Below are 27,673 nucleotides of genomic sequence, written 5' to 3' on the forward strand. Positions count from 1 at the left end.
GCTATAGGGTTTCATGACAACAAATCAGCAATATATACTTGTACAGTTGTACGTTGAAGTTAATAATAAATAAAAATTTGATAGAGACATTATCTTAATAATATTCTACTATTACCAAGATACCAACATATGGTAGTTGCATAATATTAAAAATAAGATATTGGGGGCAATGGTATATTTTGAAAATCTTTTAAAGGATATTAAGAAATTAAATTTTAAAACTCATCAACAAAATGGTCATCACATATATGCATTACAAATCAAATTACAATTTTCGGCCAGTTTCATTATATTTATCGAAAACTAAAAATTCGGAATATTCATATGAAGATAGGCCACATGTAATAGCTCATTTTGATGTACCCCTTTTGCTTATTTTGGTAACCATTATGTTCTTTTCTAATTACATGTTATTTTTTCACAAGCGTTCGTGCTCTTTCTGGTTTTTTTATTTTTTAAATCTTCATTTTATGTTTAAGCCTTGTTGTAATTTTACCAGGTTTACTTAATAAAAATATACCTAATCACTTGATTCAAAACTGACTCATAAAAATCAATTTGGAAAATTGACTTATTTAGACATTTAGCATGACTCATTTTTTTTTTTTTTTTTTTTTTTTTGAAAGAATTAGCATGACTTAAATTTTAGAATAGACCCGACACATGCACCTGGCTTTACATCTCTAGGTATACTATATACCTGGGTGTACAGATAAAAAAATCTAATCTAACATATATATTTAAAGGGGAGTTTTTCCCGAGTTTTTAGAGAGCCACGTAGTAATTTTCTCAGCGCGCCATGTAGGATTATAAATCTTAGTAGTAGCCAATTAAATAAGATATTATTAATTTCTTTTAGAATTAAATAATTCAAATGCCACGTAAGTAAAATTGGCGAATGAGATTTTAAGTTTAAATTAATTAAATATTAAATATTTTTTTTTGAAAATATTAAATATTACCTTTTAATATTAGGATTTTTATCTAAATATACAAAGTTTAGCTCATAAATACCAAAAAAAAAAAAAAATCAAACAAATCGTGTATCGCACGGGTTTCATCTAGTTAGTCTGTAAATCAAATTTGTACATTGACGTGTGTGCTTGGTTAAAGGCCCAAGATCCCATGGCCCATTATTTAAAACGCAGGAAGCAAAATTGTGATCTCCCACGCAATTCAGTTCTCCTCCAAATCCCACCGCCAATTTCACCGGCGACACCGCCTCAAACACCCTTTCTTCATCTTCTCTACCACTTAATCCTTCATCTTAATTTGCACTTTTCAATCAATTTTACGCTAATTTACCAGCTTCTTCTTCACTATCTCAATCCTCTTTTGCAAATTTCTGGTAAGTTTCACTGATTTGTAGCAATTTTTTTAATTCAATTTCATTTATTTATACCTTGTCAGATTACGTTTTATGTCCAATTTATTCTTGATTTATGCAATTTGAAGTTCATCTCAATAATTGAGTTTTTAAAAATTGCTTCTTTTAGTTTATACTATTTTCTTTTCACTTCAATTATGGAAAATGATATATGCAACCCTTAGGGCCAACTATATGAGTTGAAAAGTCGAAACTTTGAATATTAATTAAACATTAATGACACCGATCGACCCGGGATTGCAAATTAAATCATTTTTTGATGAGTTTTTGTAGTTGTGAAGTGATGGAAATGGATAAAGAGCAATTCTTGAGAGAATTTGGCAAGGATTACGGGTACCCGGATGGTCCAAAAAATATTGACAAAATTCGGGCTACTGAATTCAAGAGATTAGGTAGTGGTTTCATTTTTCTAAAAAGAGATTTTAGAATTTTCTGATTATTTTGAATTAGGATTATATTTTAATTATTGACCAAGATGTGTTTATTATTGTCACTTTGAATTTGTAGATACTGATACTGTGTATTTGGATCATGCTGGGGCTACATTGTATTCTGAGCTACAAATGGAAGCAATTTTCAAGGACCTTACTTCTAATGTTTATGGAAATCCACGTATCCGATGCTCGTGCATAATTTTAATTATGTTTGCTTGCTTCTTTATATATTGTTGGTGATGATGTTGGTTTCTTACATTTGTATTGATGATGAACGCCTCAAACGTTTGGAGGGTCTTGTAAATCTGAAACTATGTCCTTTGATGAAATTATAGTACAAACCAACATTACATAATTCATTAATTTGTCACTAAACAAACGGGGGAGAAGGGTTCAATTCATTCCTTTTTCCTTTGCCAATGTATGGCAAGGAACAAACTTTTCATTTCCCCGAACAATCAGAGTTGTATAAACATGTTTTTTATTTTTTCCTTTGTCAGTGTAGCACTTGTCATTATACTAGGCAACTCCTAGCTTTATTAATACAAAAAGAATAATTGCTAAACAAGACATCATATGAGGCATGATTAGTTAACATGAAGTGATAATCATCTTACCAAAATGTGGTCTTAGCTCAAAGTTATAAGCTTCTTGTATCCTACTTTAGCATTTGAGTTCAATTTAGGCTGCTGGATTGCTGCTGTTAGCTAATATTGCATGGTGCTTCAAAAAGACCTTTAATTTGTTTGTTTTGATGTTTCATAATCTTTTTCTTCTAAATAGATCCAAGAATTCAGGCTGTATCTCATCTTTTATAAATTGTCTTTGTGTTCTCTTTGTGATTTTTTGTTGCGGTCAAACATGAAAGATAGGATCAATCAGCTGCAACTCTACTTGCTTTTGTGTTGAACACCAAAAATGTTTTTCTTAATGTTGGATGAATAAAGACAGCCAAAGTGACTCCAGCCTGGCTACTTCTGAAATCATAAGAGAATGTCGTCAGCAGGTAAGATTGACTCATCTATGATCTATCTACCAACTTTAAAACTGAACTCAAGTTTTAGGCCAGTCATATATATAGTTTTTTGAATATTTAACCCTTTTTTTTTATATTTTTTTTTTATTTTTTTATTTTTTATCAATTTCCTCTTCAAAATTGGTGTTGCTTCAGGGACTTTGAGTTTGTAGCCTTAGATGTTGTTGAGTTATAAATATCCTAGGCCTTTTTATCTTCCAAATGATCATGATGTATTGTGTGGTAGGTCTTAGATTATTGTAATGCATCTGCAAAAGAATACAAGTGCATTTTCACTTCTGGAGCAACAGCTGCTTTAAAGATGGTTGGAGAGGCCTTTCCTTGGAGCAATCAAAGCCACTTCATGTACACAATGGAGAATCATAATAGCGTCATTGGAATAAGAGAGTATGCACTATCCTCTACCAGCCTAAATTATCAAAGGATCTGTGTTTTTTTTTTTTTTTTAGCTCCTTTGTACATGCATTGTGGTTCAGATGCTAGATTGGAGTTCTTTTTCAGTGTGCTATACCTTACATGTGGTTCCTCCTGTCATTAATATCTTGATGTTGAGTGGATATAAGATAGGGTGTAATCAGCTTTTTTGTCTACTGGAACCTTATATTACAACTGCCTTTTATGAATCTCTCTTGTCTTCCTTCACAAGGGTTTGAGTTGTATGGAGAAAGTTATTATTTTGGATCGTCATTATTGTACTGATTTCAAAGAATGCTCATATATTTCCATGGTGTTAGTGCTGATGAATTGCCTACTCTGTGTTAGAGAAGATGAAATGACTTTTTTTATTTTTATTTTTTATTTTTACTGTATGGATGCTTATAATGAAGTCTTTTAGCTGTAGATCACTTATTCAGTTTTTTAAAACTTACTTTCACGTATTTTATGTGGTTGACTGACTTGACTTCCCGATTTTCTAATCAAAATTCAAAACCCCTATGTCATAGTATGTGTTTATCAGTAGGTTCTTGGGAAAGTAGTTTGTGTCAAAAATTGTACTACCTCCGTTTCACATTTTTTGCAACTTTGAAGAGTGCACGGACTCTTAGGCAAAATTTGTTTGTGAGTGTAAGATAGAGAGAGAAAATTAAGAATGCATGTGATGAGGAGAGAGAAAGAGAGAAATGACAGCCTAAAAAGGAAAGAAAAGATTAGTTGCAAATAATGTGTAGCATCCATTTTTGGCAAAAGTTGCAAAAAATATGAAACGGAGGTAGTATAAGGTTTTCTTTTCAAATTCTTCAGTTTGTTGCCAAAAAGGGTACTAGGAAAACTTCTTACATATTTGACTATGTTTGTTAATAGCAAGTAGTTAACATGACATATTTGTCTTTGTTGTATCTACATGATTAAAGTACATTGTTTAGTGTATGCTCGACACCTTTGGTTATTGTTTTTTCCATTGGCTGATTGCACCCCTTCAATCTATTCTTGCTGACATCTGGGGTTAAACTCAATAGATATGCTCTGAGGCAAGGAGCTATAGCTGTTGCAGTAGATGTAGAGGAACTTGTGGATCAGGACACATCTTCCTCTGACCAGAAATCTTTGTTTAAAGTGGCACAACATGATATACAGAGGAGGAATGCCAGTAGAAGCATTAAAGAAGATTCTCCAGGTATTTTATGTTTTGCGAAACTTTAGGAATAATTTACTATATAGAAGTTTGATTTGGTTTGGATGTCATTGCTATAGGTAAGGTAATGTCATTATAAATGAATAAAGGCACTCTATGGACTAGATTGAATAAATTGCACGTGAAAACATTACACTTTGTAAAATACTTTGCTGTATGAAAGGTTGTCTTCATGTTAATATATCAGGTTAGGACATGTTTACTAGTGAAAGTAGTGATATAAGTCAATATTACATGGACTCGGGAATGGGTGTTGGACATGGACACATGTCCAAGATTCTGATCTGACAAATTCCAAAATTTTAAGACATTGGACTGTGTCCGATATTTGGACATGGGTACGGGACACGTCAATGCATCACTTAAATTTGAATAAATAAATTATATGTTACAAAAGCTTTAAATTTTTCTTTACGTCCACCCCCTTTTAATTTTTTTTTTTTTAAATTCTTTCCTCGGTAAATTCAACCAATAAATGACTGTCCTCTTCTCTCCATCTTCTCTATATCAATGGTGGTCTTCGATCAAGATGTGTTTTTTTTTTCATGCCTCTCCTATTTTTTCTCTACACTCTTAATGGAAGTGCTTAAGTGCACAGTGAAGAGTCAGACACAGATCCCATGTCCGTGTCGTGACCCTAGTGTGAACAGCCCTAGTGTCCGATATACATAGGTGATATCAATGTTGATATCATTTATGCTTTTAAAAAGCACTTCTGACCTGTGTAGGTGCTTGAAAGTTGTCATCTGTTGACAAAATTATACGGCAAGAGGTTGACTGGGACAATTGCTCCTTAAATTAAATGATTATTGGATATTGGCAGGAAACAATGTTCCTCTTTAGAGTTAAAAAAGAGTAATGTAGAAAATATTAACCTCGAAACTGTCCGCAGCTTTTCATTGTTGGTGAATTTTACATTAGAGAACAGAGAAAAGGAAATGATTGTAGAAGTACCTATAGAGAAAGCACTTGACCTCAATCCTATACCATGAGAGACATAGGAGTATCATGATTGATGCCTATAATGTCACTTGTCACCAGAAATCTCCGAAGTATTGGGCAACGTCAAACCAAAAATTTGCAACTCAATGCAATAATACTCTGTTGCAGTGATGTAATGTTCCTTCTCTCCTCTCATGATGTGAATGGTTGATTATCTGGATTTGGTAATATATAAGAAAACTAGATTAGGCTCGTGCGATGCACGAGTTTAACAATAATTTATGATTTTAACAATATCTTTTAGCTTATTTGTGTGTAATGTGTACTTAGTAGAAATAATTTAAGAAAAATCTAATAAATTGATAAATTAATAAAGAGTGGACACCCCAATTCATATAATCTGTATCAATTATATGGAGTAGGAGAAAAAGATACTCCGTAATGTTTATAAGAGAATGAAATAGTCCGACCTTCGTTTAATTCTCCAATGGAAATTGCATAATTAGTCAATTCAAATATAAAATCTATTAGAAAAATATATAATTAATTTAGCATTTTCAAATTTTTATTTATGTTGATAAAAAAATTAATAATGTCATTATTAGTTTTGGAGGGAAATTTTTTTACAAGAAATTGACATGTGGAAAGTAATGACATCAACGGTAATTACTTTAGTTATATTTATATATTTAATTTGCTGCACTGATTTTATATTGCTAAAAATAGTTTCCATCCACGTAGAGCTTGGTTTTTGTACAACTCCAATGTTGCTTTAAACCAGATTTTTTAGCAGTGAAATGAGAGTTTATTTAAAATAAAATAAAAACATCTTCAGGGATACAGGGACTAATGGATATGGCATGACTTAAATGACCTGTGTCTGGACTAGTATATATATTAAGTGACTCAGGAGTTTTGGAAATAAGGACCATTTTGCCCATGTGTTATGGGACTTGGTCTACACTGATTTCATTATCACAAGTAATTAGTTAATTACTACTTATTCTTGACCAACCCATGCGTTCAAATTGTACAGAGTCAAATTAGCTAGAAACTATCATCAGCACAAACCAAATAGTTTTTTTTATATTATTTTTTATTTTTATTTTTTTTAAAGAACACTAGAATACATGTTAAATAAAAAAGAGTATATATTTTATTTGTTAGTTTTAGTATTATTGGTACACTACCACACCATGAGGAAAAGGTTTATTTGCCATTAAATCCTTGAATGTCAAAACTTTAGCTTGATAATTGAACCTTTTGACTAAAGCTCCAATGCCACTTGCTATCAAGAATTGTTGGTAAACGATAAAATGGTAAAAATAATTTAAGTGTAGTAATGAATATAATACTGTGGAAAAAGTACACTTTCTTTCTTCCTTGCTAAAAAAACAAAGATTAAGCAAGGTGGGAGAGAGTGTTGCAAGTGGGTTATTTCACTTATTTGTAAGAAATTGTATTGGTGATAGTATTGTATTGGCGAAAGCATTGTAAGTGGAGTTTATTTAATAAAATTTAGGATAAAAATTGTTACAAGAGGATTGTGTGTAAGAAAAGATAGGAAGAGTGTTGCATGTGGGGTAGGGAGGGTAAAAGTATAAAAAATATTATCGAAATGGATGAAAGAGGATGTGTGACCAATTCAAGGCCTCAAGGGAATGGATGAAAACAAAAATTGTAATCGATTTCAACTTTCAAGGAATGGAGATAGTAATGTTTTTTTCATTGCTGATCATCACAATTTCACCAAAGTTAGCCTTTTACAATTGCCTATATGTTTATAGGCGCCAACAATTCAATCACATGTTGTAGATTTTTTTTTTTTTTTTCGAGATTTCTTTCCAAATAGGATTAAGAAGCAAAGCCATTTAGGAAATTTAGTTCTACGAGACCTCTTCTACATGCTATGCAAAGGAAAAAATACAGTAGAAAAACTTAACAAAGGAGATCACATCACACAAGAATTATTTAAATTTGCTGGAATATTTAAACTAAATTGCTTCTGAGGATGTCCCTGAAAACCAAACTTCAAGCAAAGTCATAGACCTAAGGCCTTACCACCTAACGTATGGCCTTGCCTCAAGGTTTTGCCCAAGTATATGAAACTCTAGCTCAAGTTTCGCTACCCTGCTTTATAGGCACTTTGCTGGAATTTTAATCTAAATTGCTTCTGAGAATCTGAGGATGTCCCTGAAAACCGATCGTCGAACAAAGTCATATGCCTAAGGCCTTACCACCTAACGTATGGCCTTGCCTCAAGGTTTTGCCCAAGTATATGAAACTCTAGCTCAAGTTTTGCTACCCTGCTTTATAGGCACTTTGCTGGAATTCTTAAGCTAAATTGCTTCTGAGAATCTGAGGATGTCCCTGAAAACCGATCGTCGAACAAAGTCATATGCCTTTGGCCTTACCGCCTAACGTATGGCCCTGCCTCAAGGTTTTGTCCAATTATATGAAACTCTAGCTCATGTTTTTGCTACCCTGCTTTATAGGCACACCCATGCGTTAGTTCCTCTGTATTTTACTATTCATGCTTGTGTTGTTTGGATGTGGGCTTAAACCCTACATATTGCATCTAGTTTGTGGGTCATTCTTCTTGCCATAAGTAATGGTTTCTTTTGACAAGTTTCTGATTTTTTAGGCTGGCTTTGACATTTTTTTTTTGGCTGCATATTATGCAGGCAATGCACGTCATTTGTTTGCATTTCCATCAGAATGCAATTTCTCTGGCACGAGGTTCAACCTTGACTTAGTTAGAGCTTTGAAGGAACAGTCAGAGGACACTTTTAAAGATACAATCCTGACCAAGTATGGCAACTTTTTATCATATTGCATGGTTTTTACCGTACTGGATCAATTAATCTGGTATTAGATGGTGTGTGGATTATAGAATTGTCTTACTAATTCTTGGATCTTCCATGCTAATTAATCCTGTTTGTGCTCTTATAATCAACTCTATATCATAAAGGACCGCTTTGAGGATGCACAGAAGCCTAGAAATACAAAAAAGGCTGTCTGTTTTGCTGCTATAGTCTGAGCAATAGAAAATTTTGACTTAGAATGAACTAAAGTAGAAGCCAAATTCTGTAGCTTGGTTGTGCTACCATGCTCTAGACAAGTTTTCTTTTCTTGTTGCTTGCGCTTGCTTACCTTGGACTTTGATTAGGGGTAATCCTAGGGGCACATCTTTTTTGGACCAAGTGGTTGAAATTTGATGGGTATTGTAAGGGGGGCTAATTTCTCTCTGGTGGTCAGATCACCTTTGTCTACTCTTATCTATTTTGGATCTTTCTTTATATCACCTCTACCTTTTCAGAACTCCAAGGTTTTGCCATGACATTGACAAGACTTATGGGATGCTTCTGTTGGTGTGGAATTGGGAGGAGAGAAGGGGCCATCTTGCTGGGTGGGACTTAGCCTACACATCCAAAGAGGGAGTCTTGGCTCTGGGAACTTTGTGTCTTAAAACAATAAAGCATCTACTTAATGGGATTATTGTGGTAGTTTACTCTTCCATCTGATTCTTTATGATGTTGGGTGATTTAGTGCAGTTATGTACACTCTAGTGTTACAGTTTGGATGCACTTGCAAGCACTCACTCCTGCTATCTCAGAGCATGGAAGTCTAAGGAAATTTATATGGGATTTTCTCTTGTAAAATGCTCTTATATTATCCTCTCTAATTTGGAACTTTTGGGTTTTCTTTAGCCTCCATGGGAAAGCTAAGGCTTGAAGAAGGAAGCTATTTTGCGAATAGCATGTTTAGCTGGGCAGGCTTAAGTCTTAACACGGATAAGAATCTTCAAATTCTGTCCTCTAACAAGTGCAATAATTGATGTTGGACTGTGTCTATGGAGTTAAGAGATAAGTAAGAGTTCTTGCATTATTTGGTGGTTCGGCATCCTTGGAGTAAATACTTTGAGATTGGAGTGTCCAGAGGATTTTATAATGCTTTAACATTTGGTGCGTATGCTGATTAGTAACATGAGATTTAGTAAGAATAAGTGGTGTAGGATCCACTGAAGATCAACATGCCAATCCAATTTTGGGCTATGTGATTATAGTCATTGTACTATTGTAGGGGATCTGTAGATTTTGAAACTTTTGCATGAAGAATGTCACAGCTTTGATTAAGGATAAAATTTGTATACTTCTTAATAAGTAGTTTTGAAATATATGTGCTTGAAGGGGATTTCACCTATGTACAAAAAGAGCGCAAAGGAAAAAAATGCTCATTACATCAAACTACCATGGACCAATTACTCCAAAAATCAATAACATCAAGTATCTCTCAGTACCTAATATTTTATTCTAGCTATTCAAAAACCTATAGTTAAAGGAAATTAAATCCTTAATTAGGAGGGAGGCTATACCTCCAAAGACCTGTTGGTTTCTTTCATTTCAAGTGTACCTCCAAATTTCCAACGAGACTATCTTCCACACTCCAGCCAGCCAACACTTTTAATCTTTTCCAATGATGATTTGTACTGTATTTTTGCATATATGGGTTCCTAACAGAATGTGAAATTTTTTTGGATCCTTAAAAATTTGTTTTGTTTGGTTCCATACTTCCATGACATCCAAGTATAGTAGTCCTCCTCCCTCACATCCCCCTCCCCCCAAGTGTGATATTATTTTGGATCTTATAGCTTTCATGTAGAATATTTTAATTTTTTGGTTTGGATATTCTTTTGGAAAGGGGTCGCTGGCTTGTCTTGATAGATGCTGCCAAAGGATGTGCAACAGAACCACCTGATTTATCGAAATATCCAGCTGATTTTGTTGTTCTATCATTTTATAAGGTAGCCATCATATTTCTCCTAGTGTTGTATGTAGATGACTGCTGATTCATTTCACATTTCTTCTTTTGTCAACAGATATTTGGCTATCCAACTGGGCTTGGTGCTCTCATTGTCCGAAATGGTAAGTGATTGTGTAGAGTTTTTATATTGAGAATTTGAGAGTATTAAATTTTCTCAGTTGATGGATTGGAGTGAGAAGAGAAATGGATGAACACAAAGGGGATGATGACGTGAAGGAAATTCTTTTATCCCATAATGTTCCATATGCTTTTTGAGTGAAACAAGAATAAGAATAAATCGTTTAACTTTCTTCGCATAATTATATGTGTAGATCCAATGCAGTTTTGACCGAACTTTAAGAAAAAATTACTATTCCTTATGGCCGAGTTTTGTTATTTGTCATCTTTCTGGATGGAGTGAATAGTAGTTTCTTGACTTAATTATTGTTGGGGCTCTGGACAACGAATGGATTGTCGACCCTTTCATTTACTGAGTTGTGTGACAGTTACAACTTACAAATTCTGCTTAGCAACAACTTTTAAAATTTAATGTGTTTAGAACTTTTCTTTGTTAGATAGTTATAGTGTCAAAATAGTATCATTCAATCCAAATTTCTTTCTCTCCTTGATCATGGGTAAGCTGACAATTGAATAGCCTTAGTGAGATATAAATTCACTTTGCTTATATTTGTTATATGCTGTGATTTTTGTCCAAATATTACCACATATATATCATCGATGTTGAAGGGTATAGTGCATAAGCAGTGTATGACATTTTGGTAGTAAAGGAATATGTAGGAGCTATAATTGGAGTATCGCCTAGTGAGAGTATGAAATTTTTATTTAGAAGTGGAGAGGTTCTTGCACACTCATACTAACCTATACTGCTATACATATTACATACAGGGACATAATTGTGATTACATTCTGTACAATTTTGTATGACAGTTATTGAAAGAATTGCCCATATTGTGCAGTATGAACAGTGCATAAATACAATGTTATCAAAGTAAATGTATGTCTAAGTCTTTTTTTTTTTTTTTTTTTTTTTTTTTTTTTTTTTTTTTCCTGGATTACAGAAGCTGCAAAGTTGCTGAAGAAGACTTACTTTAGTGGGGGTATGTAGTTTAAATTTATTTATGAATTTTCCGGTATGGCTGACTTTTTAGTTATCATCAATTATCATCTCACTTGGCTTTATCTATCACCCACCTGGCACCGTGGCTGTGGGGTGACTTGGTAGTCCTCATTGGAGGAATGCTAAATCTATAACATTTTTAGGGCAAGAGTGCCCTATTTAAGCCAGATATGAGTCTAGGAAGGTCAAGATGTGTGCAGTCTTACTCTTGGTGATCAGAGACTGTCTTACAAATTGCAACTTATATCAGGAGCCGTACATTTTTTTTTTTTTTTTTTGTATAGAGCTTTATTAACATATACTCCATATTGTTAAAATCATATTATCATGCAGGAACTGTAGCGGCATCAATTGCTGATGTGGACTTTGTCAAGCACAGAGATGGAATTGAAGAATCTTTTGAGGACGGAACTGCATCTTTTATAAGCATTGCTTCCATTCGTCATGGCTTCAGAATGTTAAATACCTATACTATTTCTTCAATCTCTCGGTATGGAATAATTTCATCCAAGAAAGATATAATTATTTTCCTTTCAGACTTGATTTTACAGAATCTAGACCTCTAGTTATGTGTAAATAATATGTTGCTAACTAGGTATTGTTCAAGGATATTTTTGTTAGTGTATAAAATACATTAAGGATGTTTCTTGAGATTGTTGCAATTTGTTGTTGTTGTTGTTGTAGTAGTAGTTCGTATAAACTAGAAAAAATTGTGTATTATTTGGGGTTATGATTTCTATTTAAACTCAACTCAGTTGCAAAGCCAGGATTAGCCAAAATGATATTCGGAGAGATTAATTTTGTCACGTGACGAAACTGTCCCTTTAAAATTTCCTCTTGTTGATAATTATGCCCCTGAACCCCTTTTATCCAAAGAAGTTATTGGAATCAAACAAATTCTTTGGAAGCCCAAACAGGATCTGAGTGCCAAAAAGTGTCAGCAAGTTGACCTACACGTCTCTACATACTTTTTTTAATGTGATTGCGTACTTTTTCCTAGCTTTCATCCAGACATATGTTATTGGTGCCTTTGTGGAACTTATGTACTGTGTTGGGTAATAGCTGGTGAGAGTGCTGTAATTTGAACTTTTGTTTTGAGATGTGCAATTAATAATGTAATTTCTGATAAGATAGTGACATTCTGACTTTGTTTGAAGGCACACTTCTTCTCTTGCAACATATTTGAGGAGAGTACTCTCTGGCTTGAAGCATGATAATGGAGCCGATGCGTGCATAGTTTATGGAGATAACAGCATGGTTAGTATAGGAGTATAAACTACTTTTTGATTATTTATCTAGAGCTTTAGTTCTTCTGTTACACATTTGAGGAGTTCCATGAACAAGTCTTATATAAACTAATAAAGAAATTCTCTCAAGTTGGTTTGGATTTCGGAGAAAAAAAAAAATTTGCTCTTCTATTCTACCTTTTCTGCCCCTTATTGCATTATCTGAAATGTTTGCAAGTTTGACTTCATAAGTAGACCTTTTTCTGCAAGATGCAATCGAAGCATAAGTTACAACATAGGTATATGTGATTCTGCAAACATATTGGTGATGTGACATGCATTTGATGCTTGTCTTCCACTTGTTATATTCAAAGGCAGCATACACTGCCCTGAAGAGGCTAGAGATTCTTTTATGAGCTGAATAAACTGTCAAGAATGGAAGCTATGAGCCCAGACTGACCGAAATTTGTTTTATTATTATGAAAATTAAATCCTCTGTAATTGATACAACCATGCGATGTAGTGTACCTTGGTCTTATCCCTGGCCAATAATGATGGACAGGTAGACTATTGTTAGATATGAAAAAATAAATAAATAAAATAAAAGAATTGTTATCCTTTTTGTGTGTGAGTGGGGGGGGGGGGGGTGTTGGAGAAGCTTCAGCCTGTCACAACATGGAATTTTGTGGTTGTTAGATAAGTGGATCTATGATTCTATGGTTTGGGACTTTGGGTGAGGATTTTGTTGGCATGGCTGATGATTATCATAATCTTAACTTAACTGCTATGCTGAGTATTATTTGTTCATTAAGCATCTGTGCATTGTTACCTCTATGTGTGAGTGTGACTGTAAATTAGTTTGTTTCTAGTGTATAACTCAGAAGCTATTATGTAGATATCTGAGAAGAAGGGCTCGATTGTTTCATTCAACTTAAAACGACCAGATGGCTCTTGGTATGGATATCGAGAGGTGGAGAAATTGGCTTCTCTATCTAGAATTCAGCTGCGGGTAAAATACCTGAAACACTTGTTCTTCTGTTTAGATTCCTAATATTGGCAGTGAGGTTCTATGTCCTGTGATTTGTGAAGATAAATACTGGCCAATCTACATGTGTCAAATTTACATGAGTACTATGATTAGTTTTGTGACGTATGTCAAGATAGTGTGGGGAGAAGCAACTCAGTTGATGGAAAGAAACATCAAATAAAATCTTGCTTGCAATGTATCTTATTTCTTCTAATTATAAATTTTTCATTTTCTTGGGCCGAGCACTCTTTATGCAGGGTTGCTCTCTGATGTAATTTTTTCTCTTGTAGACAGGATGTTTTTGTAATCCTGGTGCCTGTGCGAAGTACCTTGGCCTTTCTCACACAGAGCTCCTGTCAAATGTTGAGGTATTCCATTATTGTGCTTTTCATGTGTGGACCATTACTTCGTTTGATCCATTTATAATATCCACCTGGTCTTCTACTCAGGCTGGTCATATCTGCTGGGATGATTTTGACATTGTAAATGGAAAGCCGACAGGAGCTGTTAGAGTGTCCTTTGGCTACATGTCAACTTTTGAGGAAGCTAAGGTAATAATATGCAGCCTTGCAAGTCAACAAGAAAATTATTTTATGTCTTATTGCATTTTTACTAATGAGTCTCCTATATGTGAACATGATGATAAATTGGGGAAATGCCAGTTAATAGCAATTAAGGTGACTACAATGAATTCCCTTCAGGGAAAAAAAAAAAAAAAAAAAAAAAAAAAAAAAAAAAAAAAAAAAAGAAAGAAAAGAAAAGAAAGGTGACTACAATGAATAAGTAATGTCTCAGTGGCTGTGATGTTGCTGCCTTCAGCCTAATACAACATAAGAGAAAGGTTCCATTTCATTTCATGTGTGGAATGAGAACTTTCTCTGAAACTAGAACTTAGCCCCAAGATGACAAGACGTTATCAGTTCTTAATAATAAGTCATATATTTATCATCACAGGAGAGCATGAGCTCACTAAAACTGCAACTGATCAGTGCAGAGTAAAGTTATATGAACAGCTTGTCTTTAATAGTCTCTGAAAGAGCCACTAGGCGAGTAAAAAATAAGGTATTATAGGCAAGGTATTCTGTCAAGGGGTAGGTAATCAGGGGTAGAAGCTTTGTTAATGGGATTAGAATTGATCCAATGTGTCAGAGGCAGATGGTGACGGGAATTTTCCAATCTGATTCTCTTTAATGGATATTAATAAATCTCTTATTCCTAATATAGTGTAAGGGATAAAATTACTTTCAGTTATCCATTTTGAGCTTTATTAGATTTAATTATGCTTAAAATGTTGTTTAATTTAATGATGGATCAACCACATCTAACTCTTTCAGTATTTATTTATTTATTTATTTATTTTTTTTTTTTTTTTTTGAGCCTTTTCACATGTTTGCATTCCTTTCTCTTTGAAATAAGTAAATAACATTACTCACTTTTCCTCCCATCTTCAGTTTTTTCTATTTTCCTTCTTATTTTGCATTATACTTACAAGGATATAATTTTCAAATTAGAAGATTCTTTTTGTTCCCTTGAAAGAATGTTGGGCTTGTGATTGATTATATATCGTTCACTTTTCAAGAGCTCCTAATTGCAATACTCACGTGTTGTTGTCTTATGCAGAAACTAATCGATTTTCTAGTAAGTTCCTTTGTGGTATTGCCTACTCCAGTGAGATATAATTGCCTTCTACGGGAGTCCGACATTAACTTGATTGAAGGTTGATCCTTGCAACTTTGCTATTGTTCCTTTGTAATATTCATAATTAGAAAAGCAGTTGCATTCTTGTCATTAATGTGCACTCAATGGTCTCAGTCAGTGGTGAATTTGTATCACCAAATGAATGTATGAAATGGTCAGTATATATTTCTTCATATAACTGGGAGATTCACACCGGTTATGATTGGATTATATAGTTAGTTACAATACGTTGCTGTTCATCACTACTATGCAGTATGCACTAGTTTCACTAGTAAATTAATTCTCTCCTACGCTGCTGTTACTGTGATGCATCATCTCAAATCTTTTTGGATGCAGATTCAGAGAAAATGGAGAAATCCAGGGGTTTGTATCTGAAGTCCATCACTGTTTATCCAATAAAATCTTGTGCAGGATTTTCTGTAGATAGTTGGCCTCTAAGCAAAACAGGTATATAATTCCTTATGTTGTCGAGATCTTTGTTTTCTAGGGATGTTTATTTTGGAGGTGATGACATGCAAAGGCTAACTTTGACATTATGCAATCGTCATCGCCTTGAGCAATCCTTTCTGTTTACATGAGCTTTCCTTCTTATTGTAGGTTTGCTACATGACCGAGAATGGCTTCTGAGAAGTCCAAGTGCGGAAATTCTTACTCAGAAAAAGGTGTGCTTTCGTTTTAAATATAATGAACTTCTTTAAAGTTACATTAGTTGTATATTGTAATTGGTAAAAAATTGGTTCTCGGCACTCTTAATTCTTAAAACAATCATGCGTAAACAAGTGATAAGTTTTCCTCAATAATTGAACTCTATGTGCTCAGATTGATTTTCTAGGGTGTAGTTTGGGTTCAAGTTAGGATAGAATTTGCGTTAAGTAGCGGTTGCTTCTTTACTACATACAAGAATTGATCTGGTGCTTTTTGTTGGGCAGTTGGGCCCTTGGGAGATCACTTGTCAGAAGAATTTCTTGTCTGTTATGACTCTTCCAATCTTCAGAATATCGAACTACAAAGATTACAAGAATCATTAACAATATTAAGATTAGCAGAAATGACCTTTGTTGTTATCAACTCCTTTTCCTCTCTCTCTCACTTTTAGAACTATTAAGGAACATGGCCTATAATCATGTGGCTCAAGAAATGGATAGGTAGAGATTGGAGAAATTATCTCTCTCTCTTCACCATGTATCATACATGTCACATGAACTAAATTACCTCTTTCTAACTCCGATTTCTTCCAACATTCTACAATCTTAATTTGAGTTCAAGAAGTAGATTTTTGGTGAATTTTATTGAACTTGGATGTGAAATCAATCAAAAGGTTGAAAATTTGGTTCATTTTTGGAATTATACTCGTTTACCACTTTAAGACTGAGCACAAATCCAAGTCTTGGTCATGGAGAAATAAAATGGCCATTACTTAGCGGAGTGGGTGCCTTGCAATGGATTACAGAGATGGCTTTCTGCGATATATCTGTGACGATGTGATACATCTCTTACTTGTTGCGTGGCATTGGCTGCTATTACTGGGTTTGACACCCTCTGCACTAGAACCATGTTCCTTTGCGCCCCAGCTCTGTCTTTGTTTTAAAGAAAACTGAATTGAGATTTCATCTTGCTTACCTGTTGTGATTGCGGCGAGATGGGCATGATTTATACCACATCTTTGGAATGTCCCCCCCCCCCCCTTCTTTTGTCTTGTTACTGGTGAGGTTATGTACATGAGTCTTCAGTTGATATATGCTTCCCTTCAGATTATTGGAAACCCTAGTTCTGGGCAACTGATTTATGTGCTTCTCTCTTGCACTTTCCCTTTAAAAAGACTGATATCCTTTTTACTATCAGGATAAAGCATCATAATGTTCAATTGTCTTTTGTTGGTTTTTACAGGCCCCAGAAATGAGTCTTATAAGTACATTTATAGACTTGAGTCAAGGTATCCTATTTGTTGAATCACCACGATGCGAAACAAAACTCCAGATTCTCCTGAAATCAGCGTCATACTATTTAGGAAGAGAAGAGATGGATATGCACGGCCACAGGTATATATTTATATTTTTGGTTGAGTTTCTTTATTTTCTTGTGTTTTATGAAATTGTCACATCTGCTCATGCATTGAGATATTACTAGGTCTAGAAAGTAGAAACAGTAATTGGATAAATAAAATCCTCACAAATGAGACTTATTGTTCTAACTTCCTATCTTGTACTACATAATCCTTATTTTCTCACCTCACACCTATGATAGTGCTATACAGCCAATTTTAACAGGTCTTAGGCCTTTACACCATCTATCTTCTTTTCCTATGGCCATTTGTTACAGGTCTTAGGCCCTTACATCTTCTATCTTCTTTTCCTACATCTCCCATATAAAGAAAACCTCATCCAATCCATCCTAAATACTCTTTTATTGATTACTTCCTATAATGACCTCTTGCAATTTCTTTTCATCTATATGGTGACCTTTCCTGTCCTTCCAGGTTAATTAAATTTATTCTAGCTTTTACAAGGCCTTTTCAAGCTTATTAGAGATTTTATTTTATTTTATTTTATTTTATTTTTATTTATTTATTTAATTTTTTTTTTTTTTTTTGACGGGAAGCTTATTAGAGATTTGAGTTTGTTCTTTCATACTATTGATCTTTGAAATCAATGTAGGGTTATGTTGACCCAAGTGGGGTAGCTGCACTGTTCTAGTCATATACAATACATAATACTACTAGACTAAGGTTTTAAAAGAAAACACTATTCAACTCTTGTTTTCAATTGGTTCGATTTCTTTTGTATGATAGGCTTTGTGCTATTACATACATTGTTTAATCTGCCATTTGTTTGGCCTTCTTTCCTTGGATAACTTGGTTTCGAAATAGATATGGAGTATATACGTATACCCTATTTAATAATTGCAAAATCCGTGAACACCAATCCTTTGGAAATATATCATTTTTCTTTTCACCTATTGGTGCTTTCTTTCCCCTACTCTGCTACTCATTTTGACATGTTTGAGTAGCTTTAGTTAAGTATATACAACCAAACAATGATCTCGTTATTCTATCTTTGCGTGATGGGTGAACTTACAACATTTGCTTTCAATTGTTTGATTGAAAGCCTGCATAATAATTTGCTAAGAGGTGGAATGACAATTACCAGATATGAAGTGCAGAGTTATGATCAGGAAGTTAACAGCTGGTTTAGTAATGCTATTGCGCGCCCATGCATTCTTTGGAGGTCCTCTGCTTCAAATTGTTATATAAAAAAACAGGGAAGTGCAGGCATGTGCAGGGATGTGGAGAGTTCATTAAATTTTGTCAATGAAGCCCAATTCTTGCTCATATCCGAAGCAAGTGTTATGGATCTCAACGATAGATTAAAATCAAGTATGTATTAACATTTCTGTTCCATCCACCTATCTTCTCTATGGCTGAATCCTTACCCTGGACTTCTCAATTAGTCTTGGTAAGAAGCAAAGTAGTTGATTTTTGCAACTGGTAATCTATGCTTACTATTTACTATTACTAGTTTAATACTCTTTCTATTTACTAGTTTTATTTACTACCTGGTTTTCATCAGGACTTTTTTACTTATCTTTGGCTGGCCTGTGTGGCAAAGCTCTTTTTATTCCACATCCATATTCTCTATCATGACTTTCTAGTTTACTATCAATAAAGCAATCCTTCTGCCAACAAAATTATGAAATACATTTGCTACATCATTTTACTGATCATGGTTTTTTCTTTTAATTTGCTATAGAAATATCTCAAGTTCTCCAAGCACCAATTACTCAGGTTTCCCCAATGAGATTCCGCCCTAACCTTCTCATATCCGGGGGAGAACCATACAATGAAGATCTTTGGAGAGGAGTTCGAATTGGAAGCAAGTATTTTTCAGTAAGTTTGTGTTTTCAATTGAATCTGAAACTAATACTAAGTTTTTGATACACTTCCGGTCTTCCCTTCTTGTATGAGTTATTAAATATGATAATTTTTGTTATTAAAAGTCGTGGCATAATAAGCACATATATTTTTATCTCGTTGGAACAACCCTGCTGTTAATATGTTATTTTGTCAGTCTTCATAGTTTGAGAGCTTCACAAATCCAAAGCATCAACTTAATGTCCATTTGTCATATAATGTAATGGAGTTACCACTCATTGTTAATTTGTTATGTGTGCTTCTGATAGTCATTGGGAGGATGCAACCGATGCCAGATGATCAACTTTGATCACCAATCAGAACATGTGCGCAAAACAAGCGAACCTTTGGCAACTTTAGCATCATATAGGCGGGTGAAGGTAGGACATAGCTTCCTACTTGAATATGTACTTTAATTCTCATGCTTTATCTTTCGAATTGAATGGCTCATTGAATTAATTGAAGCAGGGAAGAATATTGTTTGGAATACTGCTTCGAGTTGAGAAGTGCAGTCTGGAAAACGAGGAATTAAATTCATGGTTAGCAGTGGGTGAAGAAGTTTATCCAGATATGAGGTAGAGAGAGAATTTTCCATACATCACCACAAAATGGTCAGTTGCAAAGACTAAGGGTGCAGCATTTCTGATGCCCTGGTGTTGCAGAAGTCAATGGTCTGAGATTGGACTCTGTGTGTTCCCTTTAAAAACTAAAAACATACCATTTTTTTTGACCCACCAAAACCACCCATACTCTCATAGTTATTACTTCTTCAGTCAAACACCATCTTCTCATTTTTTGTGGATGGTTTCTTGTGAGTTCTGACCATTCATTTTACCAACCCCATATTATTTTGGGACTAAGACTTTGTTGTTGTAGTTGTAGTCAAACACCATCTTCTAGACCTGTTGAAGAGTGATAGATCTTACATTGAAAACGTGTATAGCTCCGAGTTGTGCTCAGTTTGTATAAATATCCATATGTACCAAACCACAGAATTATTTATGATAAACTTGTATAGCAGTTCTTTCAAACTACTCGTATTGATGTATATACACATTACAAAAGAAGCAGTTCTATAATACATAGATTGGAATTCTTTTTTTCTTTTTTCCCCATATATCGCGTGATAATACAAGTGTTCCCTCCTGCCCCTATGTTTTTGGTAAGGTTATATTGTGATTGTGGCAAGCCTTCCAACCTAATCTGAATTATTCTTGACTTCTTGTTATAAGTTTGCCATAGTAGTATCAATATGTTATTTTTCAAATTATTCACATGTTTTCTATACCTATAGTCCTATACCAATCTTCATTTTAATCAAATGATCTGCAGCTTGGAGAAAAAAATGACTTGGTCATCTAATATGTAAGGAATGAATCAAGAGTTGGTGAAAGTTGGCTATGCAGGAGGCCTATGTTTGCAACAAGAAATAAAGGGAAAAAGCTGACAGAAAACAAAGAAAATAGAGCCAGCAAACGTATTCCCTGCTTATATCATCTGTTCTGCTGTTCGTAGAAGATACAAATACCTTGGCACTACTACATCTCCCTATTTGCTACGGAGTAACTAATACAATAGCAAGCGCGAATATTACATATAAGATAGTAAGCACAGGAGTTCTGACGAATCCTTATCTATGGATAGCTGGGAAAGTATGACGGAAAGGGAGTGACATTTTACTTTGCACTACAACTCAAAACTTACATTTAAGAACACATAAGACAGACCATATATAGAATTTATGCTTGCCGATCTCATTCTCTCAATGCCTTTCAGTGCGTTGAGGAGGCTACTTGGCTACTTGCTGGAGGCAGTACAGGAACATCCACCTTTGACAGGAAATGGTTATAGTTTCTCCACAACTGTCTCCATTATCTTCAAATGCCGTTCTAGGCAACAATCCAAGATTAATCATATCCTTCCTATACTGTTCTTTCTGCATCTCCAACCGTTTAGCCATGGGCATGGTTCCCTGATAACGAAATCCTCCTGAAGTGTCAGCCACAGAGCTGCTAATGCTATGGGAGAAATTACAAAAGTTTCTCGCACAATGGTACCTGCAATCTCATCAATGTTCGGTTTGATTTGGATTTGATCTTAATCCAATCCGATCTAAATTGGAATTCGATTTTAGATGTTGAGTCCAATCCAAACCGAATTTTCCCTAAATCCAATCTCAATTAGATTTCGATAGTTTGGATTCAATCCGATAACTGACTAAAACAAAATACATAGTACCATTTTTTTTTTTTTTGGGGGGGGGGGGGGGGGATGACCCTTTTTTTTGTACTGTTTAATGCAATAAAAAAAAGATACACGATATACAAAGAACCCCAACAAATTTCCAACATAGACCCTACTTGAGTTGTGATGGGGACAGTTTTCAAAAAAGAATAAATCGCATAAGAGTATAAAGGGAAGAAACTAGAAAAAAACACAGTTATAGATCACAATAATTTACAAATTTCCCAGCTTGTAAAGCACTGGAATACTAAATAGAGCTTTACTGAATTGCTAACATGTACGACATAGGTCACCATGAATCACCTATTCTACATAGCTATGCACAGTCAATCACGTTTTAATTGAAATTTTCGTTTCAAATTTTACAAAGCCTAAGCTCTCAATCACTTAAACAAGAGGTGCAATCAAAGGATGTAGTTTCACCTACGTCTTTGACGTAGCATGACAATACCAACAAAACATCTTAGGGACTGCTCATTTGTAAATACAGTGGTAATACAAAGTATCAGGAAGCTGTTCCCCACATTTAATTAGGTTGCTTAGTTCCTGTGGATCGATCGTATTCTTCCAAACCAATGAGCATACCTTCAATTTGCAAGATGAACTCCACTGCACTTGATCGGTTTAGAAAAATCCTACCAAAAAGGACTGCATGCTGCCAATGCAAGGGTGATGAAGCAGCAAATTAGCATTTGACAGATGCTGGATTGGCAAAGGAGAGGTTAGCGACAATTTAGCCTGGCTGCGTAAAACTGTGTTTAGGGCTGTTGTCTCGGAGAGAGGTACAAGGAATCTCCACAGTTGACTGGTGTATGCATAAGTGGATTCCATCTATCAAATATCATTCTACCCCCTCGACCAATTCTCCCACGAAATGCATGTGATCTTGCAGAACCAGAAGCCTTTGAGGAATCTGAAGGGGGCACAATTGAATCTGAAGGGGGCGCAATTCCAGCAGCTGCCAGCTTCTCTGGAACAAGAGGCTTGGTAAATGCCATAACTGGCTCTAATGGATCCTGCAAAAGACTGCCCAATCAAATGGGAGATATAGGAAAAGCGCAATGCACAACAAAAATATTCCCTTTTGTCCTCATTTAAGACAACTGTGTGGACCTTTTGCTAACATCTTCAATGCAATTCCGACGATAGCATTCTCATATTTTGAGGCAAAGTCAACAATTTAAATATTACATAGGGACAAAGGACAAAATACAACCCTTCAATATGTAGGTAGGTATGCTTAAATGAGCGCAACAGCTACTTAGCCAAATTTGAAAATCTAAAAGATAGAGAATTGAAATCACAAGCATGCACTTACCACTCTACGTATCCAATTGCTTGCTACATTTCGCCATCTCAAATCATGCCTCAAGCTTCCAGCCTGAACCATTACAGGCTTAGAATCAACAAACTGAGTTTGTACTCTACCAGGGTGGACAGGAAGCTGGTTGTTTGCAGCATCTTCTGAATCCATAAATTCATCTTCACTTGAGCCAAATTTAGAGAAAGGTTGAAACGACGGAAGGATAAAGCTATCTTCAAGCAGCTCAGTTTCATGCTGCAGAAACAAGACATTATGGATTTTTTGTCGTACAGAGGCAGTTGGCAAAAAAGGCACATTTCAATAAATCAGAATAGGATTGTGTTCAATCACAATTCAATTATTTTATTTATTATTGATAAGGGATTCCTGACATCACTTATTCACTTCTCTCATGCCAATATGATATTACTTTAAAATCATACAACAGAAAGAGCAGCAAGGGTACTCTTGGTACTAATATCATCTTCGGTTCTTACAGCATACGGCATAGCACACTAAACAACAGATTCAGTTAAAAAAAGACTAGGCTTTGCTCAGCATATGAAGGACGGTGTTTTACAATTGATGATCACTAACATAGGCCAGATAAATAATTATGATGCTAATCTTTCTCAGTGCAGATTGCACACTAAAAAGCTTAATTGGACCAAAAGAAGGACGATAAATTACAATTGAAGATCACTAACATAGGCCAGACAAATTATGACACCAATGACAACAATATATTTGCAATAAATGCAACTGCTCTAATAGGAGCTACTTCAAATAAAGGCATTAAATAGGACATCGTAAGTACCTTATACTTCAATTGTATCCTCTGAAGGCTCACTTCATTCTCCATAACATCTCTCTTTTTCTCTTCTCTCTGCACAGTCATAAACGATTAAAGATAAAGGAAACCAATGATCCATGACGAGAGAATGAATATAAAAAACTAATATAAACAGAATTCTGATAGATAAGAAGTAACAACAACAATCCAAAATACAGGGATAAAGTAAAAGGGAGGACAAGAAAGGTTTTTATAAAAAACAAGAAACACAACAATCCTACAAAAACAAGAAACACAAACAATCCAAGGAAAAAATCTCAAGTAGCATAGGAAATACACCTTTATCAGTGCTTCCAAGATGGTCTTCGCTTGGTCAAGGTTGCGTCTGACCTGAAACGGTATTAAAACTCCAGTCAGATTTTTCTCCTCAGCGCAGGGTAAAAAAAGAAAAACAAAATGAACTGCTTAAAAAAAATAAAGAACTATTCCAATATCTCTAGACTACCAAACGCAATCAATAGCATACACTTGCTTGCAACCACCACAAAACTCTTTAGCAAAAACAATGTTCCTCTTGGTTCTAGGTTGTAGAAAACATTCTCGTCACCTTGAATTCAAATACTGCAAAATTGACTGAGCCACAGATAAGGTTTTCTTACCTGACGAAGCTTTTCAAAAGATTGCACATTGTTTTCCCTCCTTTGCATCTATATGTAAAAGGAATAAGGTTTGATTATATTTATACTACGATAATATAAAAGTGGATGTTGAAGATAAATGAACAATCTGGTATCCTGAAGAAGAATGTAATAATAGTTCAGGTACGCACCCTTCTTGTATGGAGTCTGTGGGCTTTCTCTCTTGGCCTAAACACGTTGTATGGATTTGTATCATTAACAGGAGGTGGTGGCTGTGAGAAATCATAAGTCAAATCAATCAATATAAGAACAAAACTACAGAACCAGCAATTTAAGCCTGACTGCACAATTTCCAACATGAATTGGACTATTTTCCTGCCCATCACACATGGAAAGTGCCAGTTTCTAGAGAAAGGATAAGCAAGGGGTTTCAGACTAACCTGCAAGCGCCTAAGGATAGGCTTCTGCCACCGCTCACGCTGTGAAAGAAAAAATATATAAAGTAATTTTACATAATGTACTGTAGTGCCAGAATCGTACCTCAAATAAGAAAGACATAATATGAGACGCGAACTCAAATGACAAGAGTCCTACATAACCAGAGACTAAACAAATCACCATGTGTCAGATTTTTACAGTTGTGAGCCTATAATGCATCTAATTTTACACATATATTATTCTTGATGCAGATGGAATATGGATAACTATTTTTAACCATGCTGAATCTGCTGCTGCCAAATTCATTTATAAATTGTGTTAAATACATGTGACCAAAGTATAACAATTAACAAAGAAAGGAAACCTGATGCCAGCTGTCAAATGTAAGTGTTATCACCATAGTAAGTTGGTGTTACTTATTTTCAAGACTTATGCAACTAAAGTGGTACTCTAGATAAAGTTTAAACTGAATAATACAATGTGCTGAGTGGACTTCAGCTTCATTAACAGACTACCAAATGAGTAAATGACACATATTAAAATGTGCTGAGTTGAAAGGTGGAAGATGGCATGTTAGCAATTTAGTGGCACACTTGGAAAGAAGGAAACCAACAGATTACTATTGATATATCTTCCCCGAGTCAAGGAACTCATGGTTTTAAGAAGTACTGGACTCTTCTTCATTTTGTAGATAAAATTGATTCATAATAACTCAAGGGCATGAGTTTATTCTCCTCCCATGACCTCTTAACCTTTTGGTGTCTCTCTAATGTAATCTCTATTATAATTTATTTTTTTTAAAAAAAAAAAAAATTAGGGTCCATTAGGTATCATTGCAATTTGGTTTTTTGTTTTGAAAGTCACACAATATATGACATATTAAAAAATAATAATAATAATAATAATAATAATAATAATAATAATAATAATAATAATAATAATAATAATAAATAGTCAAACTTATTGAAATCATGAATATTTAGAAAAATGACAACAGAAAAGTGCAACACCTTTTCTGGTTTTCTATTTTTGGAATTTTGTATAAAAAAATGAAAACAGGATAACAAAGTCAATAAGAAACAAACCCTTAGTATAAAGTTTTCCTCAATTGAACTGATATGCTCAACGGCTTCCACAACAATGACAATGTGATTGATTTGATTTGTAAATACGACTATGACAATGTGCTGTATATAAATGGTCTACAATGACAATGTGATTCCATCAAATACCATATAATTTTTATATTTTTATTTTATTTTTTAAATCTTACAAAACTGGTCTAAAAAATTTATAAAAAGAAAACACTCAGTACTCCTCAAACTAGATCATTGTAGTTCATCACACTATTTAAACTATCTGGTATTACACTGGAAGATCTTACAGGAACATAGGATTATGAAGATCAAACTACTAAAGCTGCAAAATATTGCATACCTTCTCCTTCCAGTACCAATAAACAGATTCAAGAACAGCATACTTTATAGGATGAGATTGCAGGGCCTACAAATTCCGTCATGGAAAAATAAACATAAAAAGGCATGGTTAGGATAAGGCCAAAAAAAACAAACAAATGAAAAGTACAGCCATCAGTCTACCACCCGTACCTCAACTGCAGCATCGATATGTAGAAGAACAGGAATTGCGGAACCAAGTGTTTGCGCTATAACACCTGCCCTTTCCCGTGCTTTATGGTCGAGAACCTCCAGCTTAAAGAGAAGATTTTCAAATCTAAAACAATACGCAGGGCAACATAATTAGATACCAAACATATATCATGTATGCTAATAAAAAGAACTTCTTATCTCTTCACTAATATAAAACAAATACAAAATTACAATACATGGAGCACCACAAAGAATCACAAAATGTGCTCATCCCAAAATACACAAATGTTAAAAGAAAGAAACATTATGTATCAGTGTATCACATTACTTTTCAGGTGATAAAATCTTCTTATCTTCGTTGAATTCATGAAGCCATTCCTCATCCTCCATGTCCAAGTCATACTCAACAAATTCACCAAGCTCAGCTCGCGCTGCAGATATTCACAAACACTAACCTACATTACTCAAAATCCATAAATTTTGTCATAAATATCCAACATGGATACATAAAGCTTTCCAATGACTTCCAATTCTCCTTTAAACACAATACCCAATAGCTATAGCCATCTAACAGGCTATATACACGTCAAATACGAGCATTTCAATCAATATACGCGCTTTAATATAAACTGCGAAGTAAATAAGCCACAGCACAAACCTCCTCTTGCACGTATATATGATGTTGGTTGGAAAAATGTGCGAGAATAATCCCTTTCATATGTATCAACAATAACAAATTCCGGGGTCGGTATTTCGGCCGCAGTCTTCTTACTAGGAACATGTTGAACCTACAATAGAAGTTCACACACATCATAACATAACATAACACAAGCATTCAATCAACTTCTAGTCTTCTAACAAGCTCAATTAGCAACTTCTTCAATTTCCAAATTCAACAGTTAGTAAGAAGTTCAACAACATTACAAAAAAATCAATACCATGAAAAATTAAGAGATAAATTAACTGGGATTTGAATAATACCTCATTTTCAGGCTCAGCATAGCGTAAAATTTGGGAATTTCGAGTAGAAGTTGGAGTATCATCATCTTCAAAATCTTTGAATGATTTAACAATGGGGAGTTTCTTATGAATGTCCAGAGGACGAGGTCGAAACGATAATCTGCTCATGTCTAATTAATTCAATTTGATTGAGGTTTGTTGCATCAAAATTCGGAAATTGGAAACCCTAACCCGCGAAAACTATCTCAATGTTGCCAATATTTCGCATCAAACAACCCTAAATTGATTATTCCGGCATCAATTTTCTTGGGAATTCAACGAATTGAAGAATTAAACACCAGAAATTTGAGCATATAATTCACAAATTATAACATAGAAACGAAATTTTTGACAAATTATGGGCGTGTGTTTGTTTATTGGGTTCCCCCTGTTTAAAAATTTGCCATGTTCTCGGGCTTA

At 34.5% G+C, this 27,673-nt stretch overlaps 2 protein-coding genes across 2 annotated transcripts; one reads left to right on the forward strand and one right to left on the reverse strand.

Moving 5' to 3' along the window:
* The first annotated feature begins 1,165 nt into the window (after positions 1 to 1,165).
* LOC145619410 (molybdenum cofactor sulfurase-like) lies at positions 1,166 to 20,253 on the forward strand. Its single transcript, XM_081674094.1, has 23 exons — positions 1,166 to 1,348; positions 1,661 to 1,779; positions 1,895 to 1,999; positions 2,769 to 2,827; positions 3,084 to 3,244; positions 4,315 to 4,472; positions 8,117 to 8,243; positions 10,134 to 10,236; positions 10,312 to 10,357; positions 11,315 to 11,353; positions 11,707 to 11,863; positions 12,531 to 12,630; positions 13,495 to 13,608; positions 13,917 to 13,994; positions 14,076 to 14,177; positions 15,247 to 15,343; positions 15,661 to 15,771; positions 15,922 to 15,986; positions 17,212 to 17,363; positions 18,471 to 18,697; positions 19,071 to 19,207; positions 19,501 to 19,611; positions 19,700 to 20,253. The coding sequence occupies exons 2-23, from the start codon at positions 1,671 to 1,673 to the stop codon at positions 19,808 to 19,810; spliced, it is 2,469 nt and encodes an 822-aa protein (XP_081530220.1). The 5' UTR covers positions 1,166 to 1,348; positions 1,661 to 1,670; the 3' UTR covers positions 19,811 to 20,253.
* Positions 20,254 to 21,654: 1,401 nt separating this feature from the next.
* LOC145620898 (uncharacterized) lies at positions 21,655 to 27,634 on the reverse strand. Its single transcript, XM_081675625.1, has 12 exons — positions 27,236 to 27,634; positions 26,913 to 27,042; positions 26,583 to 26,685; positions 26,255 to 26,378; positions 26,085 to 26,150; positions 24,650 to 24,688; positions 24,401 to 24,481; positions 24,231 to 24,278; positions 23,911 to 23,961; positions 23,596 to 23,664; positions 22,794 to 23,033; positions 21,655 to 22,491 (listed from the first exon to the last, which is right to left on the reverse strand). The coding sequence occupies exons 1-12, from the start codon at positions 27,380 to 27,382 to the stop codon at positions 22,234 to 22,236; spliced, it is 1,356 nt and encodes a 451-aa protein (XP_081531751.1). The 5' UTR covers positions 27,383 to 27,634; the 3' UTR covers positions 21,655 to 22,233.
* Positions 27,635 to 27,673: the final 39 nt, after the last annotated feature.

Source organism: Chenopodium album, chromosome 27 (genome assembly GCF_948465745.1).
Source record: "Chenopodium album chromosome 27, dcCheAlbu1.1, whole genome shotgun sequence".
Lineage (NCBI taxonomy): Eukaryota > Viridiplantae > Streptophyta > Magnoliopsida > Caryophyllales > Amaranthaceae > Chenopodium > Chenopodium album.